The sequence below is a fragment of the Ovis aries genome, chromosome 3 (genome assembly GCF_016772045.2).
Source record: "Ovis aries strain OAR_USU_Benz2616 breed Rambouillet chromosome 3, ARS-UI_Ramb_v3.0, whole genome shotgun sequence".
NCBI classification, from domain to species: domain Eukaryota; kingdom Metazoa; phylum Chordata; class Mammalia; order Artiodactyla; family Bovidae; genus Ovis; species Ovis aries.
The window spans coordinates 104,947,181-104,973,287 of record NC_056056.1 but is presented as its reverse complement, the minus strand read 5'-3'; the positions used below and the strand labels follow the sequence as shown (position 1 = coordinate 104,973,287).

Below are 26,107 nucleotides of genomic sequence, written 5' to 3'. Positions count from 1 at the left end.
CCAAAAATAAAAATAAAACAGCCAACCCACAGGAACGAATAACAAAAAGATGCAAGAGATTTAAAACTGCTCCAGAGGGAGAGAGAGCTCATTTGATATGCTCTAACATTTGAAAACGGAAATGAAGGGGAAAACACAGAAACCAATGGAGGGGAAAGCCATTCTCAGCTAAGCCAGCCCTCACTGGCCTGAGCCTATGATAGGCTTATTCCCTCCCTCACTCCCCCGGGAGGCAGCAAGTTCACCAGAGTCTTATCATTATGATTTCAACTTTGCAACTCCCCTGCAGAGAGCAGCAGCTGCCGAAGCACACCAGGTAGCTGAATAATTTATGCTGTTTGGGGAAAACAGGACCAACACAGGGAAATCATTTTTGTGCAAAAAAATAATAATTATAAGAAGAAAACAAATAAGAATTGTGGCTGGGTTTTTTTTCCCTTAAAGGACAGCAAGGTGACCTCAATACTACAGTTTTGGGAGAAAAAACTGGGGCAGGCAGAACCCCATGATGTTTGGTCAATGTGCGTGCCATCTCTGACAGGAAAGCTAAACTCTTAAGGGCAATCTCCTTGAACCTGAGATTCACTTGTTAACTTCATAGCCACAGTTCCTCCGCCTGAAAAATAAGGACAAAAATATGTTCCTATAAGATTATAGAACATTTAACACAATGTTGCACTGCAGAGTGCTTGGCCTGGTGCCTAGCACACACGCCGCAGCTTGACCATTACATCTATGGGACTGCCGCTGTAGGAGAATGTGCCTGAGTGCTAAACCACTTTAGTCATACACAACTCTTTTCGACCCTATGGATCATAGTCCTGTCAGGCGAGTCCATGGGGATTCTCCAGGCAAGAATACTGGAGTGGGTTGCCATGCCCTCCTCCAGGGGATCTTCCCAACCCAGGGGTCAAACCCACGTTTCTTATGTCTCCTGCATTGGCAGACAAGTTCTTTACCACTAGCCCCACCTGGGGAGCAGATGACTGTGGTAGTATACTATACAGAGAGAACTTGAGGCAGAGCCTGGCACAGAGCAAGCATTCAATAGGCGACAGTCCTTATTCTGGCCCTTATTGTGACCTTAGACATCACCAGCTGCTGCAGAGAACTAGCACTGGGGCAGGAGACAGGGCAGGACATCCTCTCACACAACCCTCACCTGCATCTGTCCTTCTGAACGTTGACCACCTCCAGCTAGCGTCCTGGGGTCAGAAAAGCCTAGGAACAGAACTCCAGATTCCAAAGGACAACAGCCACAATGAAGAAAAGGCTGAGTCACCACATGCACAGGCGAACGGCCACACCCACCGCACGTGGCCACACCCACAGCACATAGCCACACCCACCGCACGTGGCCACACCCACCGCACGTGGCCACACCCACCGCACGTGGCCACACCCACCGCACGTGGCCACACCCACTGCACGTGGCCACACCCACCGCACGTGGCCACACCCACCGCACGTGGCCACACCCACCGCACGTGGCCACACCCACCGCACATGGCCACACCCACCGCACGTGGCCACACCCACCGCACGTGGCCACACCCACCGCACATGGCCACACCCACGGCATACAGCCACACCCACAGCACATGATAATACCCACAGCACATGGCCACATTCATAGCTTATGGCCACACCCACGGCACATGGCCACACCCACAGCACATGGCCACACCCACAGCACATGGCCACATTCATAGCTAACGGCCACACCCACCGCACATGGCCACACCCACCGCACATGGCCACACCCACGGCACATGGCCACACCCACGGCACATGGCCACATTCATAGCTAACGGCCACACCCACCGCACATGGCCACACCCACAGCACATGGCCACACCCACCGCACATGGCCACACCCACCGCACATGGCCACACCCACAGCACATGGCCACACCCACCGCACATGGCCACACCCACAGCACATGGCCACACCCACCGCACATGGCCACACCCACCGCACATGACCACATTCATAGCTTATGGCCACACAAGCTTGTACACTCATTCACACACACATTTCTAGAAAAACTGCAAAATGTATTTATCCCCTTCTGGTTTTTAGGGACACCCAATATCAAACAAGAAACTAGAAAGAAGAATGAAATAAGTAGATCGTTGCTTTCTTTATTTGAGGACAGGAAGTAGGAGCTAAAGAGATGGGGGGCAAGATTCACAGAACAGGATTTTTGCTGTGACCCATTCATAGAGAGCTATCAATTTAGAGGGTCTTACTGCCAAAGAATGCTCAAACTACCGCACAATTGCACTCATCTCACACGCTAGTAAAGTGCTGCTCAAAATTCTCGAAGCCAGGCTTCAGCAATACGTGAACCGTGAACTTCCAGATGTTCAAGCTGGTTTTAGAAAAGGCAGAGGAACCAGAGAGATCAAATTGCCAACATCCGCTGGATCATGGAAAAAGCAAGAGAGTTCCATAAAAACATCTATTTCTGCTTTATTGACTATGCCAAAGCCTTTGACTGTGTGGATCACAATAAACTGTGGAAAATTCTGAAAGAGATGGAACTACCAGACCACCTGACCTGCCTCTTGAGAAAACTATATGCAGGTCAGGAAGCAACAGTTAGAACTGGACATGGAACAACAGACTGGTTCCAAATAGGAAAAGGAGTACGTCAAGGCTATATATCGTCACCCTGCTTATTTAACTTATATGCAGAGTACCTCAAGAGAAAAGCTGGGCTGGAAGAAGCACAAACTGGAATCAAGATTGCTGGGAAAAATATCAATAACCTCAGATATGCAGATGACACCACTCTTATGGTAGAAAGTGAAGAGGAACTCAAAAGCCTCTTGATGAAGGTGAAAGAGGAGAGTGAAAAAGCTGGCTTAAAGCTCAACATTCAGAAAATGAAGATCATGGCATCTGGTCCCATCACTTCATGGCAAATAGATGGAGAAACAGCAGAAACAGTGTCAGACTTTATTTTGGGGGGCTCCGAAATCACTGCAGATGGTGATTGCAGCCATGAAATTAAAAGACGCTTACTCCTTGGAAGAAAAGTTATGACCAACCTAGATAGCATATACAAAAGCAGAGACATTACTTTGCCAACAAAGGTCCGTCTAGTCAAGGCTATGGTTTTTCCTGTGGTCATGCATGGATGTGAGAGTTGGACTATGAAGAAAGCTGAGCACCACAGAATTGATGCTTTTGAACTGTGGTGTTGGAGAAGATTCTTGAGAGTTCCTTGGACTGCAAGGAGATCCAACCAGTCCATTCTGAAGGAGATCAGCCCTGGGATTTCTTTTGGAGGGAATGATGCTAAAGCTGAAGCTCCAGTACTTTGGCCACCTCATGCAAAGAGCTGACTCACTGGAAAAGACTCTGATGCTGGGAGGGATTGAGGGCAGGAGGAGAAGGGGACGACAGAGGATGAGATGGCTGGATGGCATCACTGACTCGATGGACGTGAGTCTGAGCGAACTCCGGGAGTTGGTGATGGACAGGGAGGCCTGGTGTGCTGCGATTCATGGGGTCGCAAATTGGAGTTCATCCCATACAACAGGGCTTCTCTGGTGGCTTAGAGGTAAAGAATCCACCTTTCAAGCAGGAGACACAGGTTTGATCCCTGAGTCAGAAAGATCCCCGAGAGAAAGAAATGGCAGCCCACTCCAGTATCCTTGCCTGGAAAATCCCACGTACAGAGGAGCCTGACAGGCTACAGTCCATGGGGCCACAAAAGAGTCGGACACGACTGAGCAACTAAACAACAACAACCCATGTAATAAAGTCAGATTGTTTTGTCAAATTTTATTTTGGTTGCCTTGTGGATTTTTGCCCATATGACAGTTAAAGATGGCACCCCACTCCAGTATTCTTGCCTGGAAAATCCCATGGACGGAAGAGCCTGGAAGGCTGCAGTCCATGGTGTGACTAAGAGTCGGACACAACTGAGTGACTTCACTCTCACTTTTCACTTTCCTGCATTGGAGAAGGAAATGGCAACCCACTCCAGCGTTCTTGCCTGGAAAATCCCATGGACGGAGGAGCCTGGTGGGCTGCTGTCTATGGGGTCGCACAGAGTCGGACACGACTGAAGCGACTTGGCAGCAGCAGTTAGAGATACTGCCTCATGCTGAGACAGACCTGGGACCTGGGCCCCTTGGCTGCAATGCTTGCACCTGTCTACACCTCTCCTCAAACAGCACAGTATATAAAGACACAATACTGGACTAAAAATAACTGTGTGCGTGCTCAGTTGGGGCAAAATTACAGAGAAAACATACAAAGAGACCAAAAAACCCAACTGCCAGTTTTGAAGAGCCTGGAGAAAAAGCAGGGTGTCGGGAGCAAAAACAGGATACTGAGCATACCCCCTGCACACACCACCTCACGGGCAGGCAAACCGTCTGAGCCATCCCTCTGGCCTGACCCCTCAACACACCTGTATACTCACCCCATGTAAGGAATCGGCTTGCCCCCACCCAGGGAGTGAGCAAGCAAGAGAACCTGATGCCTGCTCTCACCTCCCCCTGCTGCAGCAGGGGCCCCAGTAGAGCCTTGCCTGAATTTCTTGTCTGGCCTCTGGTCAGTTTCTACTGACTGGGGAAGATCAAGAACCCTGGTTGGTATCAATGCCAGCACCAAGGACTCGGCTCCCAGAAGGAGGTCCAGCACACACAGTGCCCTCCTGCCCCATGGGGTGATGCACCAACAGAGACCTCTCTTAAACCCATGTGCCTGCTGCAGTTCAGAAGGACCACAAGATGGTGGAGGTCCTGTTGTCACTAAGCTTCCCCAAAGCATTAAGTCAATAAGTGCACCTCAAATGTCTCAGCAGCGTCCTCCCAAGGTAGGTGCTGTGCATGTGGTGGTATTAGACTCAGGGAGGCTGAGCATACATCCACCTCCAGTAAAACTCAGACACTTCCAAATCTGAGCACCTCTGGCTAGAGAGTGCTCACAGTGTGGGTGAGCATGGTCTCGGGAGGAAGACGAAGGAGGGTCTGCTGGGTTCCTCTTCTGCCCACAGAACCGCAGAACCACAGGAAGAATCCTCACCTGTGCAGAGAAGTCAAAGGTGGCTTCGGTCTGGATCCCTCTGACGTTGCTCCCGTGGCCCCTCTCGGTCATTGCAAACATCCCCGTGTATTTCTGCTCCTGGAGTTGACCGGGTGTTAGAAGGGAATCAGCTAGTCAAATGGCTGCTCTAACTGCCGACCTCTCAGATCATTCTCTCAGAGGACAGGATGGCTGGATGGCATCACTGACTCAACGGACGTGAGTCTGAGCAAACTCCATGAGATGGTGAAGGACAGGGAAGCCTGGTGTGCTGCAGTCCACGGGGTTACAAAGAGTCAGACAGGACTGAGCGACTCAACAATTGAACAACAGATCATTAAAAACACCGGCAAGAGAGGGAATAGTAAGTTGGAGTTGGAGATATTATAAAAAGTCTGGTGACAACTAGGGTGATAACAATATGACAGTCCTGTGCGATGTAAAAAAGGGAGTCAGGATTCTCATTTCAAAGCTCTGGCTGACACTAATTCTATATTTCATTTTCTTTTTCTGCAAACACACACCCCTAACTACTGTGAAGTTTTGCTACCCACTCCAGTATTCTGGTCTGGAGAATTCCATGGACTCTATAGTCCACGGATCAGAAAGAGTAGGACACGACTGAGCGACTTTCACTTTCATCTTCATAGAAACTGTCTAAGGTGGCCCATGTCATACCTGGAGAGGCTGAAGCCACTGAGTTACATGTGCTGGGCCTCCAAGATTTCTGATGGCCCCACCGAACAGCCAGTAAATTATTCCACACTGGAAACAAGCACAGTACAGACCACTGTTAGAAACAGTCAACAACTTAATGACGACCGAACCCACTGGGCAAAAGCCATTCAAGGAACACCGATCAGCTCATCAAGCTCTACCTTCGCCCCACAAGCAGCAAGGCATCCACGCCCTCCCCCTCACGGCCTGGGCAGGCACGGCTCTCGGTTCCCCTTTGTGCAGAGGCCACCCCAGCAGCACAGCGCATCCATCCCCCATCCTCAGGGAGGCCTGGTTCACCCCATCACTCTGCCTTGTCTGAAAAAAGGGAAAGTGTTAGTCACTCAGTCATGTCTAACTCTTGGCAACCCTACTGACTGTAGGGTCCATGGATTCTGTCCTCTGTCCATGGGACTCTCCAGGCAAGAATACTGAAGTGGGTTGCCATGCCCTCCTCCAGGGGATCTTCCAGACCCAGGGAATATAACCTGGGTCTCCCTCACTGCAGGCAGATTCTCTACCATCTGAACCACCAGGGAAGCCCCTGCCTTGTCTGCTCAGGGTTTAATTTGGTGCCTGGTAGGTCGAAGATAGGCAACAGCCTTTGTGCACTGATCCCAGGTGCTGACCCCAGCCTGGAGAGTCCCTGAGAAACAGTCTGCAGACAGGAAGGTGGATGGAAGAGGTAAGGCTACAGCATGAGCAGGCACTGGGCTCAGATGAGGCAGGCCAGACTGTGGGACCTTGCACACTGACACAGTGCCTGAGTTTCCCCATCTGACAGATGCAGTGGATGGTGAGCCCTCCCGCCTTCCAGGGTCTGAGCTCCACACACTCACTGCCTATCACAACCATCCCAGGAGAAAAACACAATTCCCCTCACTTGATAATTGGCAATTCCCCTCACCAGGCTTCCCTGGTGGCTCAGACAGTTAAGACTCTTCCTGCAATGCTGGAGACCCAGGTTCGATCCCTGAACTGGGAAGATCCCCTGGAGAAGGGAATGGCTACCTACTCCAGCATTCTTGCCTGGAGAATTCCATGGACAGAGGAGCCTAGCAGGCTACAGTTCACGGAATTGCAAAGAGTCAGACATGACGAAGCAACTGACACTTTCACCTCCACTTCCTCACTTGACAGATGAGGACAGTGAGGTTCAGGAGAAGGAAGTGACCTGTCCACAGCTGCACCTGAGGAAGCACGCAGGGCTGGGGTTCAAATCCAAGCTGCCTGACACCTAACAGCCCTTTGTAGCAAGGTTCAGTAAGAGGCAACTGCCAAGCACTTTGGTCAAGAGGAAGAGAAAGAAGAAAAGGAAGGGTGGCTTGAGCAGGGCCGTTTGAAGGGAGCAGGGGACTGAGTGCAAAGACAGAAGAGCTCAGGCGTTCAGACATTTGCTGTGCTTGCCGTTCAGCATCCCTTCATAGGAACACAGCCCCAGCTTTCCTCTTGGGAGCCCTCTTCCCCAGATTCAGTCCAAGTGGCTCGTGGCTAATGTCAATCTCCAGTCCAGCTTTCAGATGAGCCTGGGACCCAGGACTGGCCACTCTACATAACATCGTGGCCAAGGGGATGCTTTGGGATGAATCCATGATCTGGGTGGGTCCTATCAGACTGGCCACTGGACATGAGTCAGCTATTAGAGAAGAGAGACTTCTCTTTTATTGGAAGTAATGGAACTTGGAAGAAGGGAGGGTGGGGATTGCTCTTGCCATCAAGAGAGCTGGTGAAGGAAGCCAGTACATTGGGGTCAAAGTGAGGAGAAGCTGAGAGATGAGAGGGACCAGGTCCCACACACCCACACCTGAAGTGAGCTGGACCCTGGACTCTTCGAGTACAACAGCCAATAGGTGACTTTTCTGGGGTCACTGCAATGGAATGCATCCCAGTGGACACAGTGACCCCAAGGAAGACCGTGCAGGTAAGTGGCAGAAATAGCATCTTCACATGCTCCCATCTGAGAACTGTCATCAGCCTCTGCTGGGGCCCATACCCTGCACCACAGGGGTATAATCAGCCTTACGCTAACTTCCAAAAAGGCCACTTCATCAAGTCGAAGTGAACCACTTGACCAGCTGAAATGCTCTGACATCACCACGGATGAATTTCACTAATTACACGTGCCACGTGAGGCGCTTTGCATTTGGAGAGTAACCAAACGTCCTTGGAAGAGGCTGAGTACCCTGATTTCCCAGTTCCCTGCTCCTTGCAATCACTGCCGACCCAGCAAGCTGCTTTTCCAACTCCAACCCAGGAAAATGGAACCCATCCAAATAGCCCTTTTTTCCCCCCAAACCCTCTTGGAAATCAAGTTAAAGAAAAATATTTTTCTAAAACTAAAACAGGTTGAATTTTCTGCCCTTAAGTCTCTTTGGCTGGTGGCTAACGTGTTCTTTATGGTGTATTGTTTTCCTAGGTTTTACATTTTTTCCTCCTTTTTAGAAAGACAGGAAATGAGTTGGCTACCTTTTGAAAAACTCCATTCACTAAATGCTACTAGTAGGAGCACTGGGCTGGGTGAGTGAAACCTGCAGGCTTCTGGAAAACCACAGGAGTTGGGCTTCCCTGGTGGCTCAGTGGTAAAGAATCGGCCTGCCAATGCAGGAAACAGGTTCAATCCCTGATCCAGGAAGATTCCACAGGGCGTGGGCAACTAAAGCCTGTGTGCCAGTACTACTGAGCCTGGGCTCTAGGGCCCAGGAGCCGCGGCGACTGAAGTTCGCGCACTCTAAAGCCTGTGCTCCGCACCTAGAGAAGCCACCACAAGGAGAGGCCAGCACACCGCAACTAGAGGGTCATCCCCGCCCACCGCAACTAGAGAAGGCCCTCACAGTGACACAGACCCAGCACAGCCAAAAATTAAAGAGTGTTCTTAAAACTGCAGGAGTTAACTGAGGCATTACCTGCGAGACCCCGATCCACACGGTCTGTTCAAACACGGGCCTCTTCCCCACGTGCTGACCAGCACGCCGTCGCCAAAGCCTCAGTCTCCAAAGAGCAGGGAATCTGACAGCTGGGGAGGCCCTTGGGGGACTCTCACAGGCAGCTGCCTGGCCTGCTGTACTCTGAGCAGGGCGCGGCACCCAGCCAGGTGGGCAGGCCCGGGTGCCTGGCCAGGGCATGGTGGTCAGATCGCAGTAAAGGGCACGAGAAGCGGAGGTGTTTGGGGAGGATTCTGGAGACAGAGCTGGTGGGTTAGACTCGGGAGGTGGGGGCAGTGTGAAACCTGGTCTTTGACCCGAGTCTTCAGATAGATGGACGATCATCCATTGCAAGGAAGGAGCCTGCAGGAGAAGCCAGGCAGGAGGGGGTGGATTCCCTAAAACAGGGATGCTGAGCTGGAATGGAGAAGGACGCGGAGCCACCACGAGGAGCAGCACCAGGTGTCCCCGTGACAGGGCACCAGCCCACTGCTGCCAACACTGCCTGTGAGAGTCCTGCTCTGGCTGGACCCCAGCCCACCTCAGGAGGCAGGATACAGAGAAATGCTGGGAAAAGCAGCAGCAAGGAAATAAATCAGGGAAGCGGGAGGCAAGGGACATCTAAGGAAAACCCTAACTTTAAACACATGTACACGCGCCGAAGAATTGATGCTTCTGAACTGCAGTGTTGGAGAAGACTCTTGAGAGTCCCTTGGACTGCAAGGAGATCCAACCAGTCCATTCTGAAGGAGATCAGCCCTGGGATTTCTTTGGAGGGAACGATTCTAAAGCTGAAACTCCAGTACTTTGGCCACCTCATGAGAAGAGTTGACTCACTGGAAAAGACTGATGCTGGGAGGGATTGGGGGCAGGAGGAGAAGGGGACGACAGAGGATGAGATGGCTGGATGGCATCACCGACTCGATGGACATGAATCTGAGTGAACTCCGGGAGATGGTGATGGACAGGGAAGCCTGGTGTGCTGCAATTCATGGGGTCGCAAAGAGTCCGACATGACTGAGCGACTGAACTGAACTGAACACCTTGTACTGCTTGTTTGAGAAAGACCCCTCTCTCCTTTCTCACTTCTCTGGAGGACCACAGACACAGCTCCAAGGTCAAGTGCAGGGAATCATGAGCGCAACAGGCCCAGGGCGGGTTGGTAGCATTCTCCAGTGGCCACAGTTGGGAGCTGGGAACTACGGTCAGGACAGGCTGACGGGCCCAGGGATATGGCCTCCAGCAAGGCCCTTTAGCTCCCAAAGAGTAGCTAGGAGAGCCAACCCCTGGGCAGGGAAAGCTGAATGAGCTGGGTCTGGGAACAAAGGTTCGTCCCTCCTCCACCCACTAGCTGAGCCACCATCTGGCAGCCCGCTTGGGGAAGGCCCACGTCAAGAGCTGCAGCCCCCCTCCCCCCCACCACCACCACTTACATAGCTCCTGCAACCTGCAAGGCATGGCCTGGAGCTCCTCCTGGGCACCATCGGCTTAAAGCTGAACCAGCCTGTGACTGGGCATCAACACCAGCTAGCATCACCATCCTCATAGAAAACGAAGCTGCAGGAGTATGATGGGACATCTAGGGCCCTGATGGAGATGTCTCAGAGTTGGGACATGAACACACATCATTCTGACCATCTCCCTGACGCCACGGACCTGCCAGGTCTCTGATGCGTGCGGGAATCCAGGTCCTCCCTACGTGATGGTCAGACAGCAGGTCCCCTAAAGAGACTTCAAGTGCATTCAGATTGTTTCCATTTCAGAAGCAGATGGGAGGAACTTACCTGGTGGTCAAGTGGCTAAGACCCCATACTCCCAATAAAAGGGGTAGGTTTGATCCCTGGTCAGGGAACTAGATCCCACATGCCACAACTAAAGATTCCACGTGTCACACAACCAAGGACTGCCATAGTCAAATGAATAAATATGTTTAAAAAAGAAAACAAAGAGTAGATGGGCTATACCGAGGCACTGCAATCGGTTTTTGAAACAATGGTGACCCCGCAAAGGACAGTGCAATGGACTAACTTGTTAGGCCTTCACCCAAAAACTCCTCTATTTGTTTCTGTGCAGTCGCTAAGTCACGTCCAACTCTTTTCGACCCCAGAGACTGTTACCAAAAGGCTCCTTTAGTCCATGAGTTTTCCTGGCAAGAATATTGGAATGGGTTGTCATTTCCTCCTTCAGGGAATCTTCCTAATGCAGGGATGGAACCTGCATCTCCTGCATTGGCAGGTGGATTCTTTACTGCTGAATCACCAGAGAAGCCCAGAATTCATATGCAGAAGCTTTAATCCCCAATGTGGTGTTAGGATATAAGACCTTTGGGAACTAACTACATTTAAATGGGATCTTTAGGATGGGGCCCTCATGATGGGATTAGTGCCCTTACAAGAAATAGCAGAGTGCACTCTCTCTCTCTCTTTCTCTCCTTTTTCTCTCTCTCTGTCTCCCCAACCCTGCTCCTGAAATGTGAGCGCACACAGAGAAGGTGGCTGGCTGCTTACAAGCCAGAAAGAGGGCCCTAACCTGGAACTGAATCAGCTGGCAGCTAGATCTTGGATTTCCCAGCCTCCAGACCATGAGAAAGTTAATTTCTGTTGTTTAAACCACCAATTCTGTAGCTCTTTATCATGGCAGCCTACGCAAACCAAGACAGAGTGAGATGATTCAAACAAGGGGAAACAGGAGCTGTCATGGGGAAGAAGAAAAGGAAGCAGATCTCGATTCTTTTGGCTGTAAGTTCATCCAGATTGCATCAGCCTGTTTGGCGGGAGACCTTGGGCTGGCTCCCAAGTCAGAGTGAGATTCAAAGCCCTCAGCAGAGAAGGTCTCTCTCTCTCTGGCACCCCTCTCCCTTTCCCCACCCCGTCACTGTGAGTCGCTCTCCAAGCAGCCCTTGGCTCAGCCAGCACTTGGCTGTGTGAGTACAACTGTCTTTGTCCAAAGCACTTACGGACACTTGGAGCTGCTGGATGATGCAGACTCAGAGGAAGAGAAAAAGGTGCTCAGGTCTACGGGGTGCAGATAATGCTGATGAACTGATGTTCAGGTTGACGGCCAGCTCAGGTGACCAGCAGAGCCACAGGGGCCTTGGGCTGGCAGTGAGATGTGGGGAGGTCGTGACCAACCCAGGACTCACTCACCCATTCACCATGCACTGCCTTCCCCTCACCGGAAGCCTCCCTCCATCACCAAAAGGAAAGGCAGATGGGCTGGACCAGGGGCACAACCTACACCTTCCACTAACTGTCTAGGGTGTCCGAGCACAAGGTAAAAAAGATTACCCTGTATGTAGCGCTTTCCTGGTGACTCAGCAGAAAAGAATCCTCCTGCCACTGGCTGTCACTGCAGGAGACCCAGGTTCAATTCCTGGGTCAGGAAGATCCCCTGGACAAGGGAATGGCAACCCACTCCAGTATTTTTGCCTGGAAAATCCCACGGACAGAGGAGTCTGGCAAGCTACAGTCCATAGGGTTGCAGAGTCAGACATGGCTTAGCAGCTAAACGACAGCAACAAACAACTCACATGAGGGAAAAGCAAACAGGGTTCATTGTCATTATTTTTTTTACATGGACCATTTTTAAAGTCTTTATTGATTTGTTACAATATTGTTTTTGTTTTATGTTTTGTTTTGTTTTGGCCATGAGGCATGGCTCCTGACCAGGGATTGAATCCACACCCCCAACATTAGAAAAGAGAAAGTCTTTACCACTGGACCACCAAGGGGAAGTCCCTAGTCATCATTTTTGTTCAATTTTCCAAGTCTTTTTATTATGGCATAATAATAACATAAATGTTATAACATAAAGCTTGCCATTTTAGCCGTGGTTATGTGTACAGTTCAGCAGGATGAACTATACTAACAGTATTATGCAACCATCGGCACTATTTCTAAAACTGTCTCATCCTCCCAACAAACTGCCCATTAACCAACAACTGACCCCATTCTCCTCTTCCCTCAGCCTCTGGGAACCTGTAATTTACTTTTTATCTCTATAAATTAATTTATCTATTCTCAAATGTTCATATAAGTAGAATCATACAGTATTTGTCCTCATGGATCTGGCTTATTTCACTTAGCATATTTTCAAGATTCGTGTTGTAACACATACCAGAACTTAATTCATCTTTATGGCTGAGTGATATTCCATGGTACATTCTATATATTAGACAGTATTTTGCTTATTCATTCATGCATTGATGGACACTTGTTTCTTTCAGCCTATGAGGCACTGTGAACAACACTGAAATGAACATCCCCATACAAGGATCTATTTAAGTCCCTGCTTTAATCCTTTGGGGTACATTACTAGGAGCGGAACTGCTCGATCGTACAGTAGTTCTACATTTAACCTTTTGAGTGACTGCCAAACAGCTTTGATTCTATGCATTCATTTAATATTCATCTCTTGACACTTCCTCAAGTTCAGTTCAGTCGCTCAGTCGTGTCCGACTCTTCGGGACCCCATGAATTGCAGCACGCCAGGCCTCCCTGTCCATCACCATCTCCCGGAGTTCACTCAGACTCGCGTCCATCGAGTCCGTGACACTTCCTACATAGCAAGAACGTAGACAGAGACAGTCTCCAAGGATTCTGCCCTCTAGCGGTGCTAAGTGACATACAGGAGACATGTGAATAAATACATCGATCCAAAATGGGTGCACACCCAGACAGACGCTGTAAGGTACAAGGACAGATGACAACATGTAAGTGGGCTTTAAACTTCAGGCTTGGGCTTCCCTGGCAGCTCAGTGATAAAGAATCTCCCTACCAATGTAGGAAACAGGGGTTCCATCCCCGGTCCAGGAAGACCCCACACGCCGTGGAGCAGCTCAGCCTGTGCGCTACACTACGGCGCCTGTGCTCTGGAGCTGGCGGTCTGAACTGCTGAGCCCACGCGCAGCAAGCACGGACGCCCAAGTGCACCCAGAGCCCACGCTCGGCAAAAAGAGAAGCCCCCGCCAAGAGCAGCCAGGAACCAGGGCAGCCCGCGCGCACCACAGCTAGAGAAAAGCCTGCGCGGCAGCAGAGACTCGCGCGGACAGAAAGAAAGAAAGGAGCTTGAGGCTGGAGGGAGGTTTCCCTGGAAGAAGGACACTCGAGCAGGGACTTGAGAATGAGCGTCAGGCAGGTGAAGGAGGAGAAAGGATCCTTCCAGGGTGACGGCATGAGTGGTCCGGATGTGGAAACAAGGGACCGAAAGGCCAAGACGGCGGGTCTCCCGGGCGGGACCATACGGCACAGAGGCGTCTGCAGAGGCGAACGTTGGCCCGGCCATGTGACGACCTGCGAGCCAGCTCAAGGGCTGCAGGCCTTCTCTAAACCACAAGAGGAAGAGGTCTTCAGTAGAGGACTGATATGATCAGAGGAGCACTTTTAAAGGTCTGTTTCTTTAAATCTATTCAGATTTCCTTCTAGGATACTCAGGAGTAAAACTTTTTTAAAAAGTCTTCTATTGTGGGAAAATTCAAACAAAATAGAAGGGTATCATGAACTCAACAATGCCCAGCTCGCGGTCCATTTTATTCATTTTCCCCGCATTCTACACCCCAGGTGATCTCAAAGTTTATCCCAAACATCCTGTCACTGCATCCCTAAGTATCTCCTAAGCCTCTGTCAAAGGCAAGGACTCTTCTTAAAAGCATGATCCTAAAACCATTATTTCACCTCAGATACAATAATAATCTTTTAATACTGCCAGAGAGCCAATGTTCGAATCTCCCCAACGGATTCCTAGTCTTTCTTTATGGTTTGTTGTTTGAATCAACTTAGGTTGGCCGAAAAGTTCATTCGGGTTTCTCTGTAGCATCTTATGGAAAAACCCTAAACAAACGTTTTGGCCAACCCAAGAAGTAAGGTCCACACATTGCAACAGGCTGAAATGTTTCTTTGGTCTGGTTGATACCAGAAGCTGCCCTTCCCTCATTCGCTCAAACATTCCCTATGCAGTTCTGTGAGCCTGGCTCCGTGCAAGACCCTGCAGGTGCAGACAAGCAGGTGCCCTACCCAGAGAGTGGGGACGGCCTGTGGAGGCTTCCCCATAGAGACCTGCCAGACAGAAGCGGGGGGCATGTAGCAAAAGGACCAGCTGAGGCTCATGAGTCTTGAGCAGGATCCTCTAGGATTTCTGAGAGGATGATCTATTTGAGCATCTGAGCTGACTTTCTTCACTGCGGAAGCCACAGCCAAGAGAGAAGAGACTCTGCCAGGCTGAAATCGTAGGGAAGCCAGCTTCCCCACAAATGTCCTCACCTTGGGATGGCATTCACAGAAGTCTTCATTTTTAATTTCTGCTGCTGCATGCTAAGTCACTTCAGTCGTGTCTGACTCCTTGAGACCCTACGGGCAGTAGCCCACCAGGCTCCTCCGTCCATGGGATTCTCTGGGCAAGAGTACTGGAGTGGGTTGCTGTTTCCTCCTCCAGGGGATCCTCCCCACCTAGGGATCGAACCCAGGTCTCCTATATTGTAGGCGGATTCTTTACCGTCTGAGCCACCAAGGAAGCCCTTTTATTCCTACTCATATAAACGTCTATACCACAGAAGACACAGAGCTTGCATCTTGGACTCATCAATGGCTTCTTGTTTGATCATTTCCTCTTCATGTTCTAATCATAACTTCTCCCCTTTGGGGACATCAGAACTGGATGTCTGCATGCAGACACTTATTTGGAGATGCAGTGGCATCCAGGGAGGGAGAGAAGGTACATGCAGAGCCACATGCCTGCTGGGAGACTTAGGGCATCAGGAGAGGTCACGGCACTCATGCCTTTCAAGCTATTCTGTTTACCATCCTTGGTGAGCTGGTACATGCAAAACAAGTCTACAGCACGATGCCATTTTGTACCCATTTAATCAGCAAACATGGAGAAGTGTATAAGAAGTATATAAGAATTCCAAGTGTTGTTCCACCCAAAGGAGTATTATTCAGTAGTTGAAGACTCAGGAGGATTTTCTGGTGGTCCAGTGGCTAAGAATCCATGTGCCCGTGCAGGGGGCATAGGTTCAGTTCCTGGTCCAGGAAGATCCCACATGCCAAGGGGCAACTAAGCCCATCACCACACCTACTGAAGCCCAAGTGCCGAGAGCCTGTCTCCGCAACAAGAGAAGCCCCGCCACGAGGAGCCCGCGCACCACCACCAGGGAGTGGCCCCACGCAGCACAGCTGGAGCAAGCCCGAGCGGCAACGAGGACCCAGTGCAGCCCACGTAACTAACGGCAAACATAAAAGGAAAGGAAAGGAAAATAACTGACTGGCATAAATGCAGTAAATCAACTGCATCAACTGGCATCAGTGCAGACCCAGTAAAACTGTACAGAAAGAAAAGAAAAGAAAAACAAATACGGGATGGAATACAATGGCTGAAGAAGAGCTCAAGATGTCTGGGCAGGTGTACCATTTTATAAACATCTCCTGTAGGAACAGACTGACACCTATGGAACTGTTTTGTTTTCACTCCTTTTCATGCAAAATTATCAGTTCCTGGGATGCCCCTGGGGGTCCTGTGGTTAAGCCACTAAGCTCCCAACGCAGGGGGCCCAGGTTCAATCCCTGGTCAGGGAATGAGATCCCGCACACCACAACTAAGACCTAGCGCAGCCAGATAAATAAAAAATATAGTGAAATAAAACACAACTCGCAGTGCGTGAAGGGAGGGAGGCCCAGGGACTTTCACCTTCACTCCTGTGGCCATGTCCGCTATGGAGAGGACTTCTCCTATGACCAGGCTCCGACTGACAAAGTTCCTTGTCTTCTCCACCTGAAAACATGACAGACCCAACGTCAAGATCTCCTTAAATCCCGACCATTTAAATTAACATTTTTAAAAATTATAAACATGTTACTTTTACAATTTAAAACCTCCAATACTTTTATTAAGCAATTTTTTAATAAAAAATAATCCTATCACCCTACAGAAGTCAATGTTTTCATCCTTATAAATTTTTTTTTATTTAAGTATAGTTGATTTACAATACTGTGTTAGTTTCAGGTGTCCAGCCAAGTGATTCAGTTATATTTATATAAATGTATTGTTGTTGTTCAGTCGCTAAGTCATGTCCAACTCTTTGTGAACCCATGGACTGCAGCACACCAGGCCTCCTTGTCCTTCACCATCTCCTGGAGTTCGTCCAAGCTCATGTCCATTGAATCGGTGATGCCATCCAACCATCTCATCCTCTGCCACTCTCTTCTCCTTTTGCCTTCAATCTTTCCAGGCATATACCTCTATTATTTTCCATCACTGTTTATGGTAAGATATTGAGTCTAGTTGCTTGTGCTATACGGTAAATCCTAGTTGTTTATCTGTTTTATATATAGTAGTGAGCATCTGTTCATTGGTTTTTAATGCGATCATCTGGTCTCAGACCACAGACAGAGCGGTTAAAGAGTCTTTTCTCACATAATGGGAAGTCAACTACCCCTGCATGGAGGCCAGCCCTGACTGACTTGCCTTTGGCCTCAAGTGGCCTTAACCAAGTTTGTCCCTGGGCCTCCCCTCAACAATTCTCCATGACAACTCACCAATACTCCCACCAACAGCGAGAGCCTGGCACAAGTCCAGGCTTCATGTCAAAACAGAGGATTCAGAAGGTTTGGGAATATTCTGGATATAGGAAAAGCACTATTCTTCACTTTTGTTTCTAACCACAGACCATCCTTGGGCTTCGATCAGTTAAAAACCATGACGTCTGGTCCCCCTTTGTGACCCTGTCTTCCACTGCTGTGGACAGCAGCCTTGAATCCCAAAGCTACACAAGCATGCTCTTCTCCACCAGCAAGAAGTGCGACAGGACAAGAGCACGACTGCTGTTTCATTTTAAAACTTCAGAGGCAGGTGGCGTTTCTGCCGAAAGTAATGGGCCCTTGCCTGTGCAAATTCCAATTACCCATTCTTGGAATTAATGCTTTTTTTTTTTTCTGGCCATGCCCCCACATAATGTGGGATCTTAGTTCCTGGACCTGGGATGGAACTTGTTCCCCATGAGTCGGAAGCTTGGAGTCCCAACCACTGGACTACCAGGGAAGTCTCAATGCTAGCCGTTTTGACTCACCAGTCTCTTCTGAGATGCACCCCACAAAACTCGTGCAAGCTGCCCACGTGCACGAGTGTATACATGTGTGCTGTGTTGTGTTTGTACATGTGTGTAAACTACGCCCCACCAGGGCAGGAGGAGCCTGTCTTCCTTGGATGACTCTCGGTTTCCACACTGGCTTAAGCTCTCTCCCCAAACATACTACTTTCCCTCCTATAGGTTTTCACAATGTTCCTCTCAAGCTGTATTAATTTTCTCAAGCAGCAAACTGTCAAGACTTATGACTCCTAGCATGGCTGCTACCCAGTGCATCTTGGATTGATTATTTCCTAAAATACCTCCAAGGCTGGAGCACGTACCAGTGCCTGGCTCCAGCATCACTCACACGGGAGGGCTCATTCCCAGCAAATAATAAAAAACAACTGTAGTGGATATTTGCGGGCTTTTTCAGAGGGTCCCTAGGTCCTCTGTCCTGTGGGTCCCCACAACGACCCTTCACAAAGGGCTGAATGGGGCAAGACGTGCCGACCCCATATCATGGATGGAAGAGTCTAGGCTCAGGGACGTCAAAAGACTTGTCCAACAAGAATCATCTAGTAAGTGGTAGAAGAAGGGCCAGAAACCAGATATTCAGTGTCCTCACAGGGACCTCTTGCTCCCTGTCCTCAATGCCCCTCACTGTGGAGCTGGAGGAAGCCCGGGACTCTGGGCGGCCCAGTCCCAGTCACCAATAAACTCTCTCCTGTATCACAAGCCTCATCTCCAGAAAGCATGTGACACCAACATGTCCCAGTCCCCAGGTGACTTTGCTAAGAATCACCCCACTCACTTCATTACAACAGCCCCTTCTTCCCCTTAAACCACATGCTCTGCTGGAGGTTAACCTAAGCCATCAGGACCAGGGAAATCCCTCAGCATCTCCAACCAGGCAAGGTTTCACCATATTTCATTCTCTGCGTTTCCACCGTGGATGGGGCAGCATGACTTGGCCATCGGTGGGATCCAGCTATGGTCACTTTTACACACATAAAAGTGAAATGAATTACCATCACATCTCCTAAAGAACCAACCCCAAATGTAGCCATCCTGGAGCATAATAAATCGATTGTGACAGTTCTTTTCCCTCTCGAGTCTCTGCCAGGACAGAGATCTTTGCTGTCAGATCCTATGGGCAAAGCCATAGAAGTCTGCCATTAATGCTCTGATGTTCACTCAAGCATTCATTTCGGCTGGTCCATTTCAAGACATCGAGCAAAAGTTTCAGAATGAAGACGAGGCTTAGTTTGATGAATTTCCTTACTGGCATACACTTTTAACATCTTCTCCATACATAAATTCTCCCTTTTCTTCAGTTCTTCTTTCATTTTCCTTTGATTTACTAATTGTTCTTAAATAAAGAATGTCTAATATTTACAAGGTCCCCCCCATATTCAATTGGCAGCATACGGAACTGCCCATGCCAGTAATGATCAATCAAATAATTAATGCATTTTTCGACCTACATTCTTGCAGTATTTCTACTGAATCTATATATTCATTTAGGATGATTGAATATATTCAAGCCAAACTCAATTCCCATATCAGACTATTACCTTATAGTAATTTTAAATTATAATCGTTCCATAAATGTATAGAGAATATACTCAAACTTCTAATTTATCCTAAATTATACTCTATGATATTTACATTTCTGCTTAATAAATTCAGTCTTAAATAAAAGGAAGGTAATTTCCCCTAAAATAACCTTCATTTCTTTATAAAGCACTTGATATATCAGACCTTCGTGATACAATATTCTATTACAAACCAAATTCTGCAAAAATGTATATTTTTGATTTTATAAGCCCAGAGAGTCTCCAAAAGACAAATATTCCTTCTTCTTTAACTAAAATCAACTTGATTCAACACTGCACGGGTGTCTATAATCTGAGCTTTCTTTCCTCTGATATTAAAAGACCCTTGCTGTCCCCTTCATAACCCATTGGCAAGCCCTGTTAGGAGCCGAGCCAAGAGGACTGGGCAAAAATAGGTTCCTGATCTTAGTTTTCTAACATCAGTCCCCAAACTGGGATATTTGCTTATTCTATCTTATGGTTTCAATTTCCCTAATTTAGTTACATTTAATCAGTCTTACTGAATACATAGTCAATACCAGATGGTCAATACTGAAATCAGGTTGATTATATTCTTTGCAGCCAAAGACGGAGAAGCTCTATACAGTTGGCAAAAACGAGACCAGGACCTGACTGTGGCTCAGATCATGAAATCCTTATTGCCAAACACAGACTGAATTGAAGGAAATAGGGAAAACCACTAGGCCATTCAGGTATGACATAAATCAAATCCCTTAGGATTATACAGTGGACGTGACAAATAGATTCAAGGCATTATATCTGATAGACAGAATGCCTAAAGAACTACAGATGGAGGTTCGTGACATTGTACAGGAGGCAGTGATCAAGACCATCCCCAAGAAAAAGAAACGCAAAAAGGAAAAATGGTTGTCTGAGGAGGCCTTACAAATACCTGAGAAAAGAAAAGTAAAAGGCAAAGGAGAAAAGGAAAGTATACCCATTTGAATCTAGAGTTCCAAAGAATAACATAAGAAAGCCTTCTTCAGTGATCAATGCAAAGAAACAGAAGAAATCAACAGAATGAGAGAGACTAGAGATCTCTTCAAGAATATGAGAGATACTAAGGGAACATTTCATGCAAAGATGGGCTCAATAAAGGACAGAAATGGTATGGACCTAACAGAGCACAAGATATCAAGAAGAGGTGGCAAGAATACACAGAAGAACTATACAAAAAAGATCTTCATGACCCAGATAATCACGATGGTGTGATCACTCACCTAGAGCCAGACATCCTGGAATGCGAAGTCAAGCGGGCCTTAGGAAGCATCACTACAAATAAAGCTAGTGGAGGTGATGGAATTCTAGTTGAGCTATTTCAAATCCTAAAAGATGATGCTGTGAAGGTGCTGCACTCAATATGCCAGCAAATTTGGAAAACTCAGCAGTGGCCACAGGACTGGAAAAGGCCAATTTTCATTCCAATCCCAAAGAAAGGCAATGCCAAAGAATGCTCAAACTACCACAAAACTGCACTCACCTCACATGCTAGCAAAGTAATGCTCAAAATTCTCCAAGCCAGGCTTCAACAGGACATGAACCGTGAACTTCTAGATGTTCAAGCTGGATTTAGAAAAGACAGAGGAACCAGAGATCAAATAGCCAACATCTGCTGGGTCATCAAAAAAGCAAGAGAGTTCCAGGAAAACATCTACTTCTGCTTTATGCCAAAGCCTTGGACTGTGTGGATCACAATAAACTGTTGAAAATTCTTAAAGAGATGGGAATACCAGACCACCTGATCTGCCTGCTGAGAAATCTGCATGCAGGTCAAGAAGCAACAGTTAGAACCAGACATGGAACAACAGATTGGTTCCAAATTTAGAAAGGAGTACGTCAAGGCTGTATACTGTCACCCTGCTTATTTAACTTATATGCAGAGTACATCATGAGACGCGCTGGGCTGGATGAAGCACAAGCTGGAATCAAGATTGCTGGGAGAAATGTCAATAACTTCAGATATGCAGATGACACCACCCTTAAGGCAGAAAGTGAAAAAGAACTAAAGAGCCTCTTGATAAAAGTGAAAGAGGAGAGTGAAAAAGTTGGCTTAAAACTCAACATTCAGAAAACTAAGATCATGGCATCCAGTCTCATCACTTCATGGCAAATAGATGGGGAAATATTGGAAACAGTGAGAGACTTTATTTGGGGGAGGGGGCCCCAAAATCACTACAGATGGTAACTGCAACCATGAAATTAAAAGACCCTTGCTCCTGGGAAGAAAAGCTATGACCAACCTAGACAGCATATTAAAAAGCAGAGACATTACTTTGCCAACAAATGTCCATCTAGTCAAGGCTATGGTGTTTCCAGTGGTCATGTATGGACGTGAGAGTTGGACTATAAAGAAAGCTGACCGCCAAAGAATTGATGCTTTTGAACTGTGGCGTTGGAGAAGACCCTTGGGAGTCCCTTGGACTTCAAGGAGACCCAACCAGTCATTCCTAAAGGAAATCAATCCTGAATATTCATTGGAAGGACTGAAGCTAAAGCAGAAACTCCACTACTTTGGCCACCTGATGTGAAGAACTGACTCATTGGAAAAGACCCTGATACTGGGAAAGATTGAAAGCAGGAGGAGAAGGGGATGACAGAGGATGAGATGGTTGGATGGCATCACCAACTTGAAGAACATGAGTTTGAGTAAGCTCTGGGAGTTGGTGATGGACAAGGAGGCCTGGCATGCTGCAGTCCATGGGGTCAGATGAGTCGGACATGACTGAGCGACTGAACTGAACTGAATACATGTCCTGTATTATAATATACCTTCAATTATTTTAGAAAGAAAACGAACCAGAGTAAAACATACAAATAGAATAAGTAAATGGGCTTCAAGGATTCAGTCCTCTGGGGCCGGCTTTAAACAAGACTCTTGCCTACTGGGCCACCTAGTCCTGACCCTCCCTCCAAAATGGGTCCCAAGTCTGTTCACTTCTTACATCTCCCATCACCATCTTGAACCTGGACTATTCTAACAGCCTTCCAGCTGGCCTCCTGTTGCACTCTGCCTCAAATATCACCAGGATGATCTTAGTATTAAGGCAAAATTTGCATACAGTGAAATGCAGAGAGCATCAGTGCATGAGTTCTGGTCCGTTATCTACCTGTGTAACCATCACACCAATTAAGATCACGCAACGTCCCTGTGCCACCTAGAAAGTGCCCTCATTCTCCTTTACAGGGTCACCACCCCCAGGGGCAACCACTGTTCTCTTTTCATCAATATGCACTAGCTTCTCCCGTTCTTGAACTTACAAAACTGGAACTGTACAGCATGTACTTTCGTATCTGTCTTCTTCTGGGAAAATAAGGCATCCGTGTTGTTTTGTGTATCTGTCATTCATTCTTGTTGATGGCTGAGTAGTTTTCCATCTACAAATGTGCCACCATTTGTCCAATCCCTTATTGACGGACATCTGTGTTGTTTTCAGCTTGGGGTTATTTCAAGTAAAGTTGAGGTAAGCGTTCATGAACAAGTCCTTGTGGGGATATGTGTTTCCATTTCTCTGTTGTAAACCCCTAGGAATGCAACTGCTGGTTAAAGGGTTGTAAGGAAGTGCTGAACACCTGTGCAAAATGACTATACCATTCTCCACTCCGACCAACAGTGTGTGAGGTTTCTAGTTTCTCCAAATCCTCATCAGTACTGTCTTTCCCTAGGGTCAGCGACTCTCAAGGGCTTGTGATGCGTCTCACTGTGGGCTCCCTGGTTTGCTGGCTGGCTGGCTGCGTTTGTTTGGCTGCACCAGGTCCTCACGCCCAAGTGAGAACTCTTAGTTGCAGCATATGGGATCTTGCTGCCTGGCCAGGGATTGAACCTGGGCCCCTACACTGCAAGCTCGGACTCAGAGCCACCCACCACCTGGAAAGCCTCTCATTATGATTTAAATGTGCATTTCTCAGATGACTAAAGATGCTGAGCACATTTTTCTATGCTTATTAGCCATTTGGTCCCTTTTATAAAGGCTCTGTTCAAGTCTTTGGCCCATTTTTCACATTGAACAGTTTATCTTTTTAGCATTTAGCTCTAAGAACTCTTTATATGTCCTGGGTACAGGTCTTTTGTATCTGGACATAATTTTTTTCAGATATATGCATTGGAGGCATTCTTTCCTGGTTTGTAGATTGTCTTTTTCTTCTCTTCATGATGTCTTTTGACGAACAACAGCTTTTAATTTTGATAAAGATCAATTTATCAGTTCTTTTTCTTTGATGTGTTTAGCTTTTGACATCCTCTCTAAGAAACCTCTGCCTTCTCCTTTGTTCTTCTACCAACATTGTAATTGTGCAATTTACGTTTAAGTGTACAATACATCTCAAATTATTTGTGTGTGTAGTGTGAGGTAGGGATCAAAGCTACCTTTTTTCCTATAAGTTTATATAAGTCACTCCAGAACCATTTATTGAGAAGATTTTTATTTTCCCATTGAACTGCCGTGGCAACACTGTCCAAAAATTTATTGATCACACATGTGTGGATTTATTTTAAGACTCTCTATTCTGTCCCATTAATTTATGTGTCTAACCTTATGCCAATACCACATAATCTTGAGGCACTTTGAACAAGTCTGGAAATCAAATAGTGACAGTCCTCCAAATGTGTCCTTTTTTAGAACTGCCTTAATGATTCCAAGTCTTTTGCATTTCCATATACATTTTTTGAATCAACTTGTAAATTTTGATCAAGATACTATAATACTTTCAAAATAAGCATTACAGGACTTCCCTGGCAGTCCAGTGGCTGAGACACTATACTCCCACTGCAGGGTGCATAGGTTCAATCCCTGGTCAGGGAACTAAGATTCCATGCTGTGCTGCGTGGCCAAACACCAGAAAAAGAAAAGACGCATTATAATGTGCTTCCCTACTCCCTCTTCCCAATCCAGCCTTGAGAAAACCCTCCTGTGACTGCAGTTACCTTTGCAAAACAAATCCAGGATTCTCACTGCGGCCCCCACATCGGACCCTTCTTGCTCTCAGCTGTTCCTATTCTTGGCTGATTCTCCCCTAAGGCCACAGAATGGGGTCGCTGAGCACAGTGCTGGGAGAATTCTGCAACAAAGGCTGCCTGTCGCCGCTGTGCTTCTGTCCTCCCCAAGGGCCCTGACTACCCCAGGAAAGCCCAGCAGAGGAATGACGGAAAATGACATTCCCATGGCTCTGTCCAAAGACACTTTTCACCTGTCACAACATCACTGCAGCATTTGGACAGCTTCAGATTTTCCAAATTCTTGCCTTAAATTTAATGCCTCTTCTCTTGGCAGCATATGCTTCCTACCAAACTCCTAGCTGCCTTGGAAATTTTTATGATGATTAGTGTAATCATATAATTTACCAATACTGACAGCACCCATTGAAGAATGTACCGTATTGACATTACCAGCCTGATTCATGAGCTTGCTTAGCTCTTAATGGGAAGTGCATTATTTTATATGAATTTAAACGGAAAAGAGTGATGGATTGTGTACCTTGCAACTTTACCAAATTTGTTTATCAGTTCTAACAGTTTGTTAATGGAATCTTTAGGGTTTTCTACATTAAAAAATCGTATCATCTGTGGACAGAGATAGGGTTCTTTTCCAGTTTACCATGCTCGATTTTTATCTCTAACATCGACAACCATCTGACATAAATTTACTTTTTTATTAGTTTGCTGCCTAAAATGTAAACTCCGTAATGCAGGAATATTTTTGCCTGTTTTGTTCACTGCCTCTCAAACTACTTTGTAGTAGGTATTCAATAAATGATCGTAAAATGAATGACTCACCTCTCTTGGCACATAGCAGGGACTTAGCAAATGATAACAGATAATCACTATTGTTATGTTTAACATAATAGTTCAATGCAAGAAGAATCATTGTGCCTTAAAATGCGAAATTTCCAATATGCAGGATGGTTTCCAGTGCAATAAATAAATAGCACCAAGCCCACAGCTGCAGTGGAGTCCCTGGGCGGGTCCTAGCTCACCCCCTGGCCCACCCTTGCAAAGAACCCCTGCAGCCGTCACAGATGACAACCCTGTTCAGGTGCCAATCTACACAGAGGAACTTCTGTAAACAGGCCCTCACTCTGTCCGGTCATCTCTGCTCAAATCCTCCAGGGCTTCCCACCGGGTCAGGGCTGACCCAACCAAAGTGCTGGCCAGGTGGCCAGGGCCCAGGTCATGGAGCTGGAGCTGGGACAGGGCCTCCTGCCAGAGACAGCACGCAAGGCCCAGCGCACGGCAGCCTGTCAGGCCCCCACATGCTGGTACAAACAGAAGCCTGGGGGCCAAGGGCAGAGCCAAGGCCAGGGTGTGGGAGCCAAGAGCGCAAAGGAGTCAGGGACCAGTCCCAGGGTGGGTGGAGCAGGTGTGCCTGGTCATCGTGATGGCAGTGGTGGGCAACAGAGCGGGCCTGGGTGGGGCCAGAGGGGTGGGGGACAGCCTCAGCCCCCTGGCATATCCCCTGCTCAGGTCCTTTTCTGCAACACGCCGATAGCATCAGTGTACTGGCGTCCTGGAAAAGACTGCTCCTTTTCTCAGGGTTCATGAAGAAAGCAATAGTGATCCCCACTCCCTGATGCCTTCTAAGGGGAGCTGACTTTTGAAGCTTATTCCACTCCAGATCTGACCACCCCTTGCCCCAGATATGTCTCTAAATATAAAAATCCAAACCATACCAAACAGACACTATCTAAAATCCTGATTGAAATAATAATTACAGTATGGCGGTGGTTTAGTTACTAACTTGTGTCCGACTTTTGT

General features: G+C 47.7%; 1 protein-coding gene across 2 annotated transcripts in view; it reads right to left on the bottom strand.

The window, feature by feature from the left end:
- Positions 1–26,107, bottom strand: part of ACOXL (acyl-CoA oxidase like) — a 372,099-nt gene that overhangs the window by 313,691 nt on the left and 32,301 nt on the right. For both annotated transcript variants that reach the window (XR_006059556.1, XM_042248150.1), the window contains exons 3-5: positions 16,366–16,449; positions 5,726–5,812; positions 5,048–5,146 (exon numbers count right to left, since the gene is read on the bottom strand). Coding sequence is in view for 1 of the 2 variants with exons in the window: in XM_042248150.1 (XP_042104084.1) it covers positions 5,048–5,146; positions 5,726–5,812; positions 16,366–16,449 (270 nt within the window). In the remaining variant the exon portion in view is untranslated. The remainder of the gene's footprint in view (positions 1–5,047; positions 5,147–5,725; positions 5,813–16,365; positions 16,450–26,107) is intronic.